Source organism: Hyposmocoma kahamanoa, unplaced genomic scaffold, assembly GCF_003589595.1.
Source record: "Hyposmocoma kahamanoa isolate Upper Pololo Valley unplaced genomic scaffold, ASM358959v1 232, whole genome shotgun sequence".
NCBI classification, from domain to species: Eukaryota; Metazoa; Arthropoda; class Insecta; order Lepidoptera; family Cosmopterigidae; genus Hyposmocoma; species Hyposmocoma kahamanoa.
Window position 1 is genome coordinate 5,336,936 of NW_020653750.1, and position 16,592 is coordinate 5,353,527.

Below are 16,592 nucleotides of genomic sequence, written 5' to 3' on the forward strand. Positions count from 1 at the left end.
TTTGAACCAGTAAATTAGACTCTATCACCAAATGTACAATTCATATCACAGAGTCACGCTAAACTGGTGACATTTTATTCAGTAAGCCATTTCGCAGAGAGATATGACATAACTGTCGTCGCTTAGGACTTACTACAACGTTATATGAAAAAGGACACCGAAGGGATAGGTCTTTGAAAAAGGCATTTAATTTTCAGAAATAGGCATTGACTTACAAATGAAATAGGAAACAAATTGTTATATGGTACGCATATTCCTGAGAAAGTCAGTGTTAAGAGGTAATAGGTTAATAAATACGATTGTAACATAACACCATGTGGCTTACATGTTGTTCGACTTTGATCAAAGTTGTCTGGCTCGCAAAGTTACCAAACAGAGGGAATAGTTTCAGGGTAAATTATAACAGTTACTGGACTTGCACAATATCTTAATACTCAAGCACTATGTCAAAAGCAGGTGGCAGAGTTTCCGTAAATGTTTATTCTGAATATTATTTTCAACCACATCCAAAGAAAAACGGAACTGAGAAAAGCATATCTGAATCTTTATTATTAATAACAAAAGCACCACTCCACGGTAATTCATACTTATACAATTTACTTCACTTATAAGTCACAAAGTTACTCTTAATTTAAACAAAGAAATTGCAGCTCCAACATTTTACAATTCAGCTAAGTAACAACCTACAAGTTGGAAAACTTTCTGTAGAACAATAGGAAAGTTTCAATTAATATCACAGTTTCCGTATTTAAAAGTAGGACATTACAAACTTCTCTACTACGAATCCGATATATTTACAGTTCAGTACGTTTTACTAGAAACAGTAAGTCCTCGATACATCTGAACACTGGCCTGTATCCTGTTGTCACCCGAAATAGTACTGAGCGTTGGAATATCGATATAAACTTCTCGTGTTTGGGTCCGATTCAGGAACTTGCATTCTTGGTAGGGTCTTAACCGCAACACCTCGGCCTAAAGTGCCATGTGGCATAGTTCGAAGAGGCATTTCTATTGGAAATTCGGCAACCTGACCGTACATGTTGGTGCTGACGTGGGGATAGGTATTAGGGACTGGTCGGCCTACGTAACGATTGATTTTGGGGCTTACTGTAACGTTAGTAAATTGCATTTCTGGTTTGCATGCTGAGTCGATTGCATCAACAGGCCCAGAAAGACTAGTGATGTTTATGTCATTGTCGACCTCTGATATGCTGTCGTTAAACCCGTTGGGAATCTCTGTCGTCGCGGAGACGTCTGGTCCTTTAGGTTGGGTGCTGCCTTGCTTGTGCATGACACAGCGAATGATGCCAATAAGGGTGCACAGAAGAAAAGCTACCGCCACTGCTGAGATGATATAGACGTACATGATGTCGAATTCTTCTGTTAGGACAATAATAAAAATACATTGTTTATAACTGAAGTATTTGTTTAAACAAAAAGTATAAAGTTTCTAATATAAGACAAACATCTAAAAATGTCTGAACAAAAAATTAAATATTTTTTTTATTGGGATTTCAAAACATGCATTAACAGATTTCTCCTATAACTGTTACAATAGATACGTAAGTAATCACACTATCATGGACGATTAACTAAAGAGGGCTGCTAATTGCGACACAAGCCATCGTAGTTGGGTCCTTAGTACCTATTGGTACACCAGATGTCGAGACTAGTACCAAATAGCTATTTTTGTAACTAATTTGTTTTACATTAACAAGCTGCAATTTATCAAAGTTACTCTAATTTCTAGTCAGATGTATGTTATTGGAGGCTGGTCTGGAAATCCTTGGGGAGGCCTATGTTCAGCAGTGGACGTCTTCCGTCTGGTATGATGATGACAAAGTGCAGTATTTCATATACATTCGTAGGATATTGCCATAATTGTTTAGATTTAGCGCCATCTATCATCATCATTAATTTATAACTTAGTTTGTAACACACAATGCCATTTATTGACACGCATGGTTATCAAATTTTCATATATTTCATATTAAATAATAATTCATTGCTATCCACGGCCATTTACATAATATAAACTATCCCAGACTATTGATCAGCGTCAGTCTAGATATAAGACATAATTTTGATCTCTTTCAGAGTTGCGATCTGTAGTGTGGAGGTTAGCAGTCCTATTAAGTTATTGATGCATGGTGCTACAGAGGTTTTTGCATATAAAAGAGTTAGTAATGCGATCAAATGAACAACTAAACTTACGATAACTTCTTGATTGCTTAAGTAGATGTACGTGTTAACAGCGTTTGTCTATAATAGACAAAACAAATATAACATACTATAATACAAATGACTATACTGATGTTTGTTTACTCAGTCGATAAGGGTTTTACGACAGCTAATGTATTTTCAACTGCCATAAATTACACGTTCACCCACGTAAAGTACTTTCTGAAGGGATTGGATTTAGCTCTCTTGGTTATAATTTGTCGAGACTTGTGCGTATGGGAATTTGTGTACAATTTGCATAGGCTCGTATATTTTGGTTTAACGTTTAAAGTTGTACATATGAACTTTAAATTAGGCACTGACTGTTATTCAATCGATATGAAATATTACAAAGGAGCAAGGAGTGCATTGTTCTTTGTTCTTTGGCAAATGTTTTTCAAAATTAATTGCATTTCAGAAAATCTACGCCTGTAAAAAAACCGAATGAATATTTTCCTTTAACTTCCTGATTCTTTGAATTAATACATTAATGTTCTTTTTGTCAAAATTTGAAAGATTCCATTGTCAAATAAAAAAAATCGTGTCTGACTAAATATAAATTGTAAATTGCCACCTCTATGTGTCACGTATATGGCAGAATTTCTATTAAGATCTTGAATTTCAGTATACGTGACGTAATTTCATTCAATTGTAGCTGTAATAGGACGAGTACCCTTGTTTGAATTCCCATTTAATAATCAAAGGATTATTAGGCAAGCCAGCTTAATACATTTATAGTACTACCTACACATTAATTAATTTACTCGTTAACATCACATATTATACAGGTGTAAAATCATAATGGGTGGTATTATGCGTGTAATCATTAATGTAACATGGACTCTTATTTTATATATTTCGATTTGTGTATAGGTATTGGTATCTATTTTGTGGGTTGGTTTTTCGAAGCAAAATATAAGTACGTATTTGAAATAACAAATAACATTTGGTTAGTAACTACTAACTTAATTAATTTGTTTGTAAAATTAAAATATTTAACTAAAAATATGAAAATCAACTTCGATGTGAACTATTGCTAAATAGGAAGAATTAAGAAATAGCATTCGCCTGTGAACTGGCAATCGGTACTATCTCAATTTTGACAACTTTACAGGATGAAGAAACAATTATTTATTTAGCATCTGGTTTATTAAATAAAAATACGTAGTGTACATATGTATGTACACTACGTATTTAACTAGTTATTTTGTAACTACGTATTTTTAAGTAATAAACCAGATGCTATATAAATGACACAAACGATTCATCCTGTAAAGTTGTCAAAATTGAGATAGTACCGGTTGTCAGTTCACAGTCGAATTTTTGGTCCAAGCAATTTTAAAACTATTAAACTATCAGCTATAAGCATATCTATGTTTATATGGTTATTTGTAAAATATTAACATCATTCACAATAACTCTGTTCCATGACTTCTTCAAAACATTATGAATTGAAAAAATTAACCTTTTAAAATTTTGTTGTAATATCTGACGCTTTTTATACCTGTGCCTGATAGTAAGGTAGTAAGTTCAAACGAGCATGCGTCCTTAAGGACGACCCCCACCCTTCGTGTATTTTGCACAGAGCTATCACAGTTTAGACCGCTCTGTTAAAATAATACGATACCTCACACGTAAATTATTGTAAGTCAAAATACCATTTTTTGGTGTTTAACTTAAATATATTCTTGTTTATGTAAATTATAAGTATATTGTTTAAAAGTAAATATAACACTAAGTGACTTCTTTACATTTAAATATGGAACCTATAATATACATTAAAAAAAGGATATATTTAAGTCAAAAAGCAAAAAATGGTATCTTGACTTAGTACAACTTATGTAGGAGATAACATATATTGTTATTTTCGTATGATAGTAAAATGTGGTGAATTATTAAGAGTCATGGAACAAAACTTGTCGTTTATGATGTTAGTAAAGTAGTTCTGAGAGGTTAGTATTTTACCAATAAACCTGTGTAATTGTAAGTTTTTATGCGTAGGATTCAAACAAAATTAGTCTGTGTAAATATTGCTTACCTTCTTTAGGCGCTTGTTGCCTAGGTGGCGATATAGAGGGTTCACCTTTGTTGGTAGCATTGATACTGGTAGACATTGAAGGCCTCTGTGGTGGGACAGCAGCCACGGCTGGAGCTGGTGGTACTGCAGACTCGCCCCACCATCGGTCGCTTGACTCATCTGAAAAGAAAGCGAATGTTAAGACGACATTTATTTGAGATCTACTTCAGAAGCGCTTCTGAATATTGCGAGATTTTCAACTTTAGAATGAGGACATAGATAACGTTTTGCAATGACATGAGGAGAGATTCATAACTGTCTATAGACGCGGGGCTAATTTTATAATAGCGCCATAATCATTTATTACATTACCCGATTTCAAGGCGCCTTAACTCTGGGTGTAATAAGAGTTTGAAAATTAAGGTCCGTAATTAACAAACTATGTTATATATGTATATATTAAACGCTTATTTCTGTACTCAATTTTAAGCGACCTCCCTACCTAAATCGTCCCAATGAGGGACTCGAACTCTTATCACACCTCACTAAGTTAGATTTAGGGTCCCTTGAATTCGTATAGTGTAATAAGCGTTATAATCAGTGGAAATAGAAAAATCTGGACCCCCGAGAACTTTACCTATTTACAATAAAGCGAAGCCTGCTGATCATGCAGCGGCGGTAGTCTATGAGTGTTGCGCGACTAGAATGGCATAATTTGCAGTAATACTTAACTGTACTCGGTAAGATGTTCGAGCGAGAAGCCTCAAGTTAGCGTCTGCATATTACCTCCAATGAACACTACGCCAACTTTATTTTTTAGTAATTTTCTGTTATTTTTGTAAACAGCCACATTTATTTACTAATATTATATATATTATGCTCCTCGAAGTTTGTAAAAAAAAAATCGAAAATAAAAACAAAAAATACGAATTTTGTGAAAAAAAAAAAATAAAGAAACAAAAAAACAAAACAAGTCCAAAATATAAATTGGCGTAGTGTTCATTGGAAGCATCGATATTATAAGTGTTTTATAAGTAAACGGTAAATACTTGATTTTTGGAGTACTACTTCCAACTTTTTAGTGTATTTTTAGAAAGGAGAGCCTTTGTCTGTGCCTATGTACCTGTCCGTCTATATACCTGTCTGGTAGCTCCCCAATGGCTGGACATATATTTTTTTATTTGAAGGCTAATTTATACTGGATGGTTCTTAGTTATGTTTCATTTTTTTTTCGAACGTCTGTTCAGTCGTTTAAATATTTTATTAACTCTTTTCCTTGTTAGTATAGGGGTCTCAGCCGTAAAATTAATATTTATTTTACTACCACTTGTCTGATAAGATATAATTATAAAATTCGGAAGTCCGATAACATTGTAATAATACGTCAATTTTAAGCTGCTACTGGAAGCAGAACAGTTTGCCGTTGTAGATTAAGATCAAGTATGGTAACTCCATATTAAGAGTTCATACAACTTCAGCTCAAATAAATTTTTTTTCCGTACTGAATCGGTTCTATTGCGCGGGTCGAGTGGCTGGGATACTGGATTTATTTCAGAATTTATTTTTTGACAAATGAAATTAAAGCCATTTGAAAAATGTATATCGTGTACTGTATGTATTCTATTTAGTTCAGGAGATATAAAAAAACGTTGTTGTATATAAAATACCTATTGAATACAGCGGTTTTCTTGTAAAATTTCGATGTACATATTTTTTTTCTATCGTGAAAATTTTTAGGAAACCGTACCGTTTTTCACACCGTACATTAATCAGTGTATATCCTCAACTTTACTATATTTTTTTTTTCAAAATGATTTTTTCAATACTTTACTTCACTGTTATTCCATCACGATGCAATCGAATCAACCAAAGCTATTTGAGGTTTTACCGGCTCTCGTAGCGCAGCTTGTATGTGTCCCGCCGCGCGTCGTGTACGGAGGCACACGCTTGCATAACCTAAAGGTGTTTTCGCGTTGCACGACACTGGGCGTCTTAACGCACATTTCATTATTATGCGAATGTGTGCATCCGTACACGGTTGCGAGCACATACAAGCCGCGCTGTTCTTATTCTACTATGGTAAAACTGACGTGTTTGGGCTCCTTAAATTAGCCTCGATTGTGAGCTTACAGTTAGGGGCTTTATTGAATATTTATAGTACCTAAGCAGGACCTTTTTTAAATTGAAATTTTAGTTTTATCTACACAAGCATTCATGCTGATGGCAGCGTGGGTCAATTACGCTTTACTGCACAAATTATATTGTTTCACTTAATTGAATATTCGTGAAAACACAACATCGCGCATTTGCATTTTCGATATTATTATAGTCTGCTTTCAGACTATAGTCTTCGCGCTCTAGTCGCTAGCACAATTGTCATTTCCACTCAAGTATGGAATGCCATAGCTACTTAAGCTACGATTAGGAATCAACCCAAAACATATACAAAAAGCACATCCAAATAAATGAGAAATATATATAACCATCGAGTTAAATAAAATCTTTTACAAAAACGTAGCTGGAACTATGATTATTTTATAAAAGAAACGCCGTGCAAAAGCACGTAGCAGTTAAAGTAAAAAAATTGCGTGCAATTTAAAAATATCAAGCAAGTAAGGAATTCGTAATATTTGCACCATTATGCTGAAACATTCAACTTGTAGCTTAACCATTTGTCTCTGAATTTGGTTTTATTCTATAATTAATTTTCATTGAATCTGCGTAATATGCATATTATGTAAATAAAGCTATTCCTAATGTATTCAATCGGTGATATATGAATAGAATGAATAGATTTACGAACTGTAATTGTAATTAATTATAAGAATAGCAGGGTTTGTTTCATTAATCACTGCCTGACAAAATTGTTACACTAATATGTGGTAAGGTACTTACAAGTTTCTGAAAGTAGTTTTAATGTTACTAAGGTTATTTCGCGACATTGGCGTCCACTAACCTAAATTGAGCTATAACACAAAGCTATTACAGCACAAAAGACGCCATAAATCTTTGTGGAGGTAAATATTTCAGTTAACATAATTTTATACGAGCAATTTCCTAATATAGTGATAGTCTAGTGGAGTGAACGCTAGTCTGCAATATAGGCACCAATTAATTTCATTGCTATTTACTAATTACATCTTCGATATAATATTATAAGAAAACGCAGTACTGAAACTCAAAAGAGAACGGAGAAGGTATACAAAATTCTTACCAGGTTTCGATAACCAATCCGTTATGCCCGAACCAGATACCTCCTACCTCTAAGGAGAGGGGTACTGCTTCTCCTTACAGGTAGCAGGTTTTTTATAACCACAAGTGACGGGACGAAAAAGTCGTGCGCCTATAGTAAGCTACACGCCTGTCCATAACAGTTGCAGTGCCACTCAGAGCTTTAAATCGCAAAGATCTGAGGGGCACTGCCACTGCGCCCGTCTCTCCGAGACATAAGTTCACAAGTCCCATATGCCTGTAATTTCATCAGGAATAGGTAAGGTGGCAATACTTCACTGGACGAACTCTTTCACAAGAATTTCTACTGCTAAAATAAAAGAAGACTCGAGTAATTTGGTAAATAATCCTACTAACTCGATAACGTGGGTGTTACCTGTGCTGAGCCTTTACAATGATGCCGCGTGATTACAAAAGACCAGTGAATCAATAGCGAAATTCCCAAAAGTGCAGTGTCGAAATTAAGGTTCATCAATGTAACGTTTTAGAGAACCCTCTCGCTCAATCGCTGCAGCGAAATGGTCATATCCTAAATAAGTTTTAAAGCAAACCTATGGAACTTGTAACACTTTTTATTAATTAAATCTTATAATAGGACACAAATTGCTTTTTTAAACCTCTTTCCGGCTAGTTCCGTAAAATGTATGTAAAGTTTGTGAATCAAATAGGTGTTGACGGCTCACCGGATTATTAAACGCAAGTTCTTTTATACCACGTAAACGAAGTGACGAGCGTCCAAAGACGAAACACGCAACGTAACGTAAGTTTATTGTTGTTTATTAACGTTTATCCTAAGCAAGCTAAACATTGTCAGCAAAACAAGGGAGTAGAGGAAAGTAGGAAACAAGTTTGGCGAATTCCGCATTTAATTTCGGGTCGCGGATTTGTCCGGCTCAGCGACGAACATCTTTGCTTTGTCAGTGAGTAACAGGATTACGGTATGAAGGAATCTCTACGAAGTCGCGATCTGAAGATTTTTGATGTATTAATGTTTGAGTAATGTTGACGTATGCATGAGGATGCCATGCTATTATTGAGTAAATCTGTAAACACATTTACGGAGAAAATAGTAACGAAATATACTCAAATAGGTTTTGTAAACAGTTTCACCGGGTGTAATCGTTGATATGCATCGAAAAATATTACCACAATATGAATATTACGTTTTCACGATATCGCCATGTCTGAGGTCCTGAGTTCGATTCTCGGCCGGGTTATTGTAAGAAAACTAACTTTTCTATATTGTCTCTGTGTAGAAACACAAAACCTAGAAAGGTTTACGTGTTTATAGTGCCGTCGTTGTTGTTTTCGAATACTATAACACGAGTGCTTTAGTTACTTAATTTGGGATCAACGCATGTGAAGTTGTCGAATATTTATTCATTTATATATTAAATATTGATTTGATTGAATATCAAGATATTTTACCAGCGTGATATTCCTATATTGTTGTGAAAAAACTCCATTAGTTTCTTATTATTGTTTATACAAAGATCGGACACAAAGGAAAAATCCTACGGCTTGCAGGATGACGTCACGACGTTCTATCAGGCAAACAGTTATTCTAGTAGTAGGCAAGAATCATTCGTTGTGTTCGATATTTGTATAAATAATTATGAATATTACACTTGTTGTTATTACAAATTTAAAATCTTTATTTTTCTGATAATAAAGATGGCAGTAGGTATAGCAAAATGTTGGTTACAATAAACACGCCCTGACACATTCAGCGGAGCACTAATTAAATCACAAAATAATTTAGTGTATTTCAAAAGTCTAATTTGAAATTTAAAAAAAAACTATCGATTGTAATTTTTTTATCATTTATTTGTAAAACAATTCCTACTAAAGTGTGTTCCAATCCATTTTAAGCAAAACGTAAACAAAACTGTTTGGTTAAAATTCTAAAGCAATCACTCAATAAATCGAATAAGTAACACTTTCACGTATATTTCGAAGATTTTGACTTGATTCAACAATATTCATTTGAATAGCATCTTAAAATCGTATTTGGAAAATGGTAAAAGGTGAGGTTATTTTTCAACCTATGACTTGTGTATGGTTGCATAGTGCTGTACGAATTAAAGCATTTGGTTCATTCAATTAAAGTTTTGTAATCGATTAGTAAATCGAAAATTTAAATCGCAATCGAACGAGTATTTAAGTGTAATGATTTGAAGGAGGACTTAAAATTAAGATGTCGGAAATTTTAAATATGCTTTCATAGGTTACGTAAGGAAAATCGCTAGCATGACTCAATTAAATAAATCGATTCAATCAATTAATTAATTGATTTGTAGTTGGTTGGTTATCACTAAACTATGTATGGCCAGGTCAGTGACTTGCTTGTTTAAAATGGATTGAAACGAAGTTTAATACAAGTTTGTCCAGTAGCTCGACGTTGATTTTGTGTTTTCGTAAATTTTGTAAACATTACTTAAATTTTTTTTTGTAATTATTACAACATATACATTTTCAGTTGTGTCAGCTTCGTCAAAAAATGTAAAAAGCGTGGTCGAGCGAAGGAATACCTCCTTACCTATTTGTGCCGCCAAGCAGTAATGTGAGTATTACTGCGTTCCGGTTTTCAAGGGTGCTAATGAAATTACAGACACATGGGGTTTTTAATTTATGTTTCAGGGTGATGGGCTCAGTGGCAATGTCCCTGAAATCTTTGCAATTTAAAGCTTTTAGTGGCACTGGAACTCCTATGGACAGACTTATCGCCAACCACCAGGCCGACGGCCACGTCTTGTTCCTCCCGTCACTTGGTATAATAAAAAATAAATCCAAATTTTTTTTTCAAGGCTGATTTAAGCTGTACTAAGTTGATGTTAATATGAGGTACTTTCATAGCTACTCTATGTCGAATTTTTATTCATTTATATACCTATAAATGTTATAATTTTATAACCTAACTTTGTTTTTATAGTTAAATGTGCCGGTGTGTGCATTATAAATGTTCATCGTAAATCAAATAAACTACAGTGCGAAAAAAAGAAACACTTAATTATTAAAATGCGACCTTTCCGTGATGGCTCTTGGTCATACCCAGTTAGTGACTTCCCCCGTATTTTTGCTCTTTCTCTAATGTATTTATTTTCAGGATAATCTGTCTGAAGTGTTCCTTACGAGGCTTGTAAGGATGTTACAAACCTTCTAAATGAGCATCCTTATTTTTATTTATAAGCGGCGCTGTGTTTTGAAGGAGTATTTTATCTTTTTTTTTTATAAAAACGTCGTTATATTCTATTGGGATGTTTACTTTGCAAAAATTAAGCGTATGTCTTTAACGAAGATGGAAGCTTTTTACTCATAAATGTTTTATTAATCTCGTTTTCTAATCAAATTAAATTAGGTCTTTGTAAGTAAAAATCATATGAGTCATACATAGACATTTCTGAAATAAGACGGAAAACAATTTGTGGTTTTTTTTTTATGATACCAAGTGAAGGCTCACATTACTGCTTGGCGGCAGAAATAGGTAAGGTGGCAGTACTTCCCTGGACGAACTCTTTCACGAGAACCGGTGTTGTAAAAATGTTTATTTAAAAGTGAATTCACGTTTAAATCAAAAACAAAGATTCGCAATGAGCAAATGCCGAAATTCGTTTGCTGATTCGTTCCGTAGCTTAGTAGGAAGAGCGGTTAGCCCCGGTCTGGACAACAGGTGCTAGAGGTTTATTTCCGTTCTCCACCCGACATCCGCCCGAAACAATTACTGTCATACAAGTAATACTCGACTAAATGAAAAAACAATATCAAGTATGATTTGGTCGAGTAGTAGATACTTATTAATCGACTTCAAAATAGGAGGTTCTCAATTCGACTGTAAGTTTTTTTTGTATGTATGTTACGCGATAACTCCGGTATTTGTGAATCGATTTTCATGATTCTTTTTTTGTTGGAAAGAGGGTACCTCCATAGTGCTCTCATTTCGTTCTGAAGAAAATCATCCACCTCTAAGGGTGGCTGCTCACGCATGAACATTCATCTTTTATAAATAGAGCCCAAATTTTACTTAAGGAGCAATTATTTTAGTGGTTGGTTTTGCTGTCTCTATTTTCTCTCTCAACATACTTCGAGTAGTGAGAATCGATTATTATTATTTTTATGTCAAGTCCTGTATAGTGGCGAACTACGGGATATTTCAATAAAACTTGGCAAATAGATGTTATTCCACGTACTTTTGAGGTCAGTTTTTTTAGTACTCTTTACTGAGATTATTTAACAGTAATTAATTCGAAAGGATGTCGGATGAAGAACAAGAATAAACCCCATGATTCGAATCTAGCCAGATCAAAGGATGTTTTTGATTGATGTTTGTGTTTGTTCAATCTTTATATCAATAATAACACCTAACTAGCGTAGTATTTTCACAACAATCTTAGTACAAAGTACTAAAAAAACCGACCATTATGTGGTCGGTTCGTGGAATTACATCTATTTGCCAAGTTTTATTGAAATCGGTTACCTGAAAGTGTGCGAAACCGGATTTAGCCCCTAGTTTGCCGCCCTTAGTGATGGAGTATTTTCTTCAAATTTAAATGTGACCAATACTGAGGTCCTTTTTTCCAACAAAAAAAGAATCATCAAAATCGGTTCACAAATGCCGGAGTCATTGCGTAACACACATACAAAAAATAAAAATGCAGTCGAATTGACAACCTAAGAACCTTTTTTCCTTTTTTTTGTTTTATTCCTGTAGTAAAACATCATGGTATTCAATAAAATAAAATAATAAATATCTACTTTACTATTTTGACACCAAGATTAAATAACTTAAGTCTCGCACAATCTCAACAGGCAATAAACTCTTGCAAGGGAGAAACTATAAAGTCGATGATGTTACGAAAAGTAATCTGTCGGTTCGTAGGTCGGGCTTTATAGCTCGCTGTAAAGGTGTTCTAGCCGCAGTAAAGTGAGCACAATCACTGTGTAGTGTTTTTATGAGTTGTGTCGACGTGTTGCTGTTCGCTGTATTACTGAATAGTATATCACTTGCACTGCGTTATCAATGTTTTAGTACTTATGGAGAAATTTATTTACCTTATAAACCTCTCCTGACAGGCAATTCCTCATTATATTACTGACAATTGTAGATCACGTTCACTGTTATGAACAGGCGTTGTTGCTTACCACCAGGCGCACGACTTTTTCGTCCCGTCACTTGATGTTATAAAAAAAATAATAAAAAGATCTACCTATATAAAGATCGCCTTATGAATAAACGTCACTAAACATAACAAGTCGTGCGCCTGATGGTAAGCTACAAGCCTGTCCATAACAATTGCAGTGTCGCTCAGAGCTTTAAATCGCAAAGATCTAAAAGGTACTGCTAGTTCTCCCGTCACCCTAAGACGTGAGTTGAAAATTCTCCTGTGCCTGTAATTTCACCAGCTGCTCATTTACCCTTCAAAATTGAAACGCTTACATTACTGCTTGATGGCAGAAATAGTTAAGGTGGCCGTACTTCCCTATACAAACTCTTTCAGAGGTAGCTCTACTGATACTAAAGTTTCTATATGCAAGTAACTTAATCCATTTCGTCACCTTACTTTCTGTACCTCATATCACAGTTACTGAAATAATAATAATAACTTTATTGATAGCCATTACAAATAGTATAGAAATAATACAGTAATTATTAGTTATTGATTGATTGCCAACCAGCCAGGCAACATCCACACCCCACAAAAGGATTTAACCTGTATTAGCAGACAGTACCGTTGCCGCCACGGCGGCATTGCAAAAAAGTTACTGATATCACATTACATTTCCTTCATATTCACACACTGGCTTTTACCTATTCTTAAAGTAACGCATCCAAATTATCACCCTTGATAAGAAATTTAAAATAAATAGAAAATTTTGCCATCTCCAGAATAATACTCTTTATAAGATACGAGTTTGAGAAATAAATTTTCATCAATTACATATACAAGATCATTGGATTTTTACGCATACTGTTTGTGACGTGGTACGATGTTTCAGTGTTTAATGAATTATTTCTTTTAGTTAAATATTTATACAAAGAGGAAAATGTTCACTTTATAACTCTCCTTTCGAAATACCGTCCGTTCGCATTTAGAAAAATATTTCATAAACTCGTTTCTCAGCTTTTAGTACTCTTAGTAAATATCTTGCTTTATAAAATATTATTAAAAAATTGTAGGAGAATAGTTATAAAAAAGATTCTTGTTTAGTTTACTTATGAATCTAAGCTCATTACATACAAGCAATACAGTGTATTGCTCAATGAGCATTGTTTTTTCAAAATACCAAATACATTTATAATTTAATAAGTCTTGTAATTTTTTTCGAATTCACTGGTCGAATTAATTAAACTAACGTCGTTAATGAAAATATTTTAGTAGCAGTAGCTCCTTGTGAAAGAGTTAGTCCAGGGAAGTACTGGCACCTTACCTATTTCTGCTACCAAGCAGTAATGTAAACCATTACTGCGTTTCGGTTTTCAGTAATAAGTGAAATTAGTGTGCTGGTGAAATTACAGGCACTTGGTACTGGTTAACTTATGTCTCAAGGTGACGGGCGCAGTGGCAGTCCCTTAGATTTTTGTGCCTCTGAGTGGCACTGCAGCTGTTATGGACAGGCGTGTCGCTTACTATCAGGCGCACAACTTGATCATCCCGTCACTAAATTTGGGGCCATAAAAAAATCTTTACTCGTCAGTCTTGACCACATATTTGTAAAGAGCCCGAAACGATGATTTGTTCGAAAAAACAAATATACGCGATTTAGATCCTAATAAAATACAATCCCAATGGATTAGCAATCGCGAAAACCTAAGAACTCGATATACACTAACGTTTGCACTAATGAATTAGCTCAAATTTAAACACGTTACTTTTGTAAAAAACTAAAAGTGAAAGTCGATACTTTATATACTCACAAACGACTTTTACTATATAATTATACCTGAAATATTTCAAACAGAACCCCGAAAAAGGTACTCACCAACTTCGTCGTGTTCAAGATCCGACGCGTCATGAGCAACCTCGTCTTCTTCAGGTGCACTCTCATACCGCTCCTTCAGCACTGTCCTTGGCACTGCAATCAAAACTCTAATTAAAACAACGTAAAACTCATTTTAGTTTAAAACTTTTGTAAAGTGGCTCTTCTCTCTCATTAGGGGGACTGAAGAGGGATGTCAATTGTTAATTATAGACTTTAAGAGCGGTATTTTTAGTCTCAAGTGGTAAGAACGTGAGTCGAGAGGTTTTTTTTTAATTGTTTTGGGCTAACATGTGGTTTGAATGGCATGTCTACTTTTGGAGTTTCTTTTTTATCCCTGTCAATCAATCGGTGTTTAGTCTGAAGACTGGTTTTGTTTTTTGCTTATTCTGTGTTAATTATCAATTTTAGGGTATGGCAAGTAGCCGCAAGAAGTACTTTTTATGACATCTTATGCTTTGCGTTAATGACATAAAGTAAACGATGAATGACACCGGGCTACGGACCGTAATATTTACCATTACAGGAATTTACACGGATACCAAAACACATAATCTGCCAGGAAATATTATTAAATATTAAATAAATTTCCATTAAGTAGATATTACGAGTTCAATGGTTCAAGTGTGAAATTGCTTTTCTAAAGTTATAGTTACTTAAAATAAATAATAATTTTTAATAAAATTAAAAAATTTTAATACTCTTTAATTTTTTTTTAATTAAATTTTAAAACTTGTTTTTTTTTATTTTGAAAATTCGTTGTTCATTTGTTTTTGTTTCAATAAATTTTACATTCGCTGTGAAATCAAATGTGGCCACATTATATTATATTTCTTCATTAATTTCATTAGTAATTTTTAAGTTTATTTGAATGTCACGATGTTTGACCACCACGATATTCAATTATTTTTGTGAAATTACTCGACTAGTTTGTTATAATAATTTATACAAATAAAAATTCCTTCGATCCTGCTGGGCTCGGACCAGCGACCTCGCCACACCGGGGCTATCGCTCTCCCAACTCAGCTATGGAACGAGTCAGCAGACCTTACGAATTTATCTATGAGCTTGTTACAGATCTTTATTTTTGGTTTTTAATTCTTCTATATAGATCAGCAATTTTATAATTTAACCCCTACCTCCTATTTCATATACTTTACAAATTATCAGCAAACAAATCTACAGCCCAATCAACCTCTATTGTGCAAAATTCTGTCAAACATTCCAACTGGTATTCAAAGTTATAAAAGCGTTTTGCATTAGTGACGCTTCGAGAAGCAAACTGAATCAAGTAATGCTGAATATTGAAGGCGTTCAATGCAAATTATTTCTGTCTTCGTAATGACGAGATAGATTTGGAGCTCTAGTTTGTTGGTTCAAGCTATTTTCTGGCAGTCTACACACTTCACCGTAGAATGAAGAACATAATTATACAGAAGCATTTATACTAAATTGGTTTTATTTATATTGACTTCGTACTTCTGGATGAAAGCAGTAGTAGGTGTATCTGTTTTATTGCTTATTGCGAAATCATATTCTGGTAAACAGAGGATTTTCAATAAGAAGTTAACGATCGGGATATGGATAGAAGGAAGAGTATTTATTCCCGAAAACTTCTTATTTTATTTTAACATATTTTATACGTTGCGAACGTAATGTAGTTAAGTTTAAAAATAATAAGTAAATAATTTTTTTTTGATACCAAGTGACGCGACGAACAAGTTGAGCACCACCAGGTGAGCGACACGCCTGTTCATAGCAGTTGCAGCGCCACTTAGGGGCAGTACTCTCGTTGCCCTCAGACATAAGTTGACAAGTCCCATGTGTCTGTAATTTCACTATAACCCTTAGGTCAGACACTTGTCCGGGTAAGCCCGGAAAACCATAGTGGAATAAATAAATAGGGTAACTCTGTACAAAATAACAGTGCGGCTTGTACGTTCGCGCAACCACCGTGCGGCGGGTAAGGACGCACACTTGTTCTTATTTAGTAATTATAACAAAAACTAGTAGAGTAATTTCACAAAAAGTTTTGAATATCGTGGTGGAGAAATATCCTGACATTCAATAAACTTAATTACAATTATTACAACGACATCTCTAGTCAGCTACCTGGCTGAGTGGAGAAGTAAGTTTCGCACAGATGGCG

At 34.3% G+C, this 16,592-nt stretch overlaps 1 protein-coding gene across 1 annotated transcript in view; it reads right to left on the minus strand.

The window, feature by feature from the left end:
- Positions 1-577: 577 nt before the first annotated feature.
- LOC113228636 overlaps positions 578-16,592 on the minus strand; it is a 75,369-nt gene continuing 59,354 nt past the window's right edge. The window contains exons 6-8 of the mRNA XM_026461990.1: positions 14,447-14,539; positions 4,259-4,417; positions 578-1,380 (exon numbers count right to left, since the gene is read on the minus strand). Coding sequence (XP_026317775.1) covers positions 866-1,380; positions 4,259-4,417; positions 14,447-14,539 — 767 coding nt within the window. The 3' untranslated portion in view covers positions 578-865. The remainder of the gene's footprint in view (positions 1,381-4,258; positions 4,418-14,446; positions 14,540-16,592) is intronic.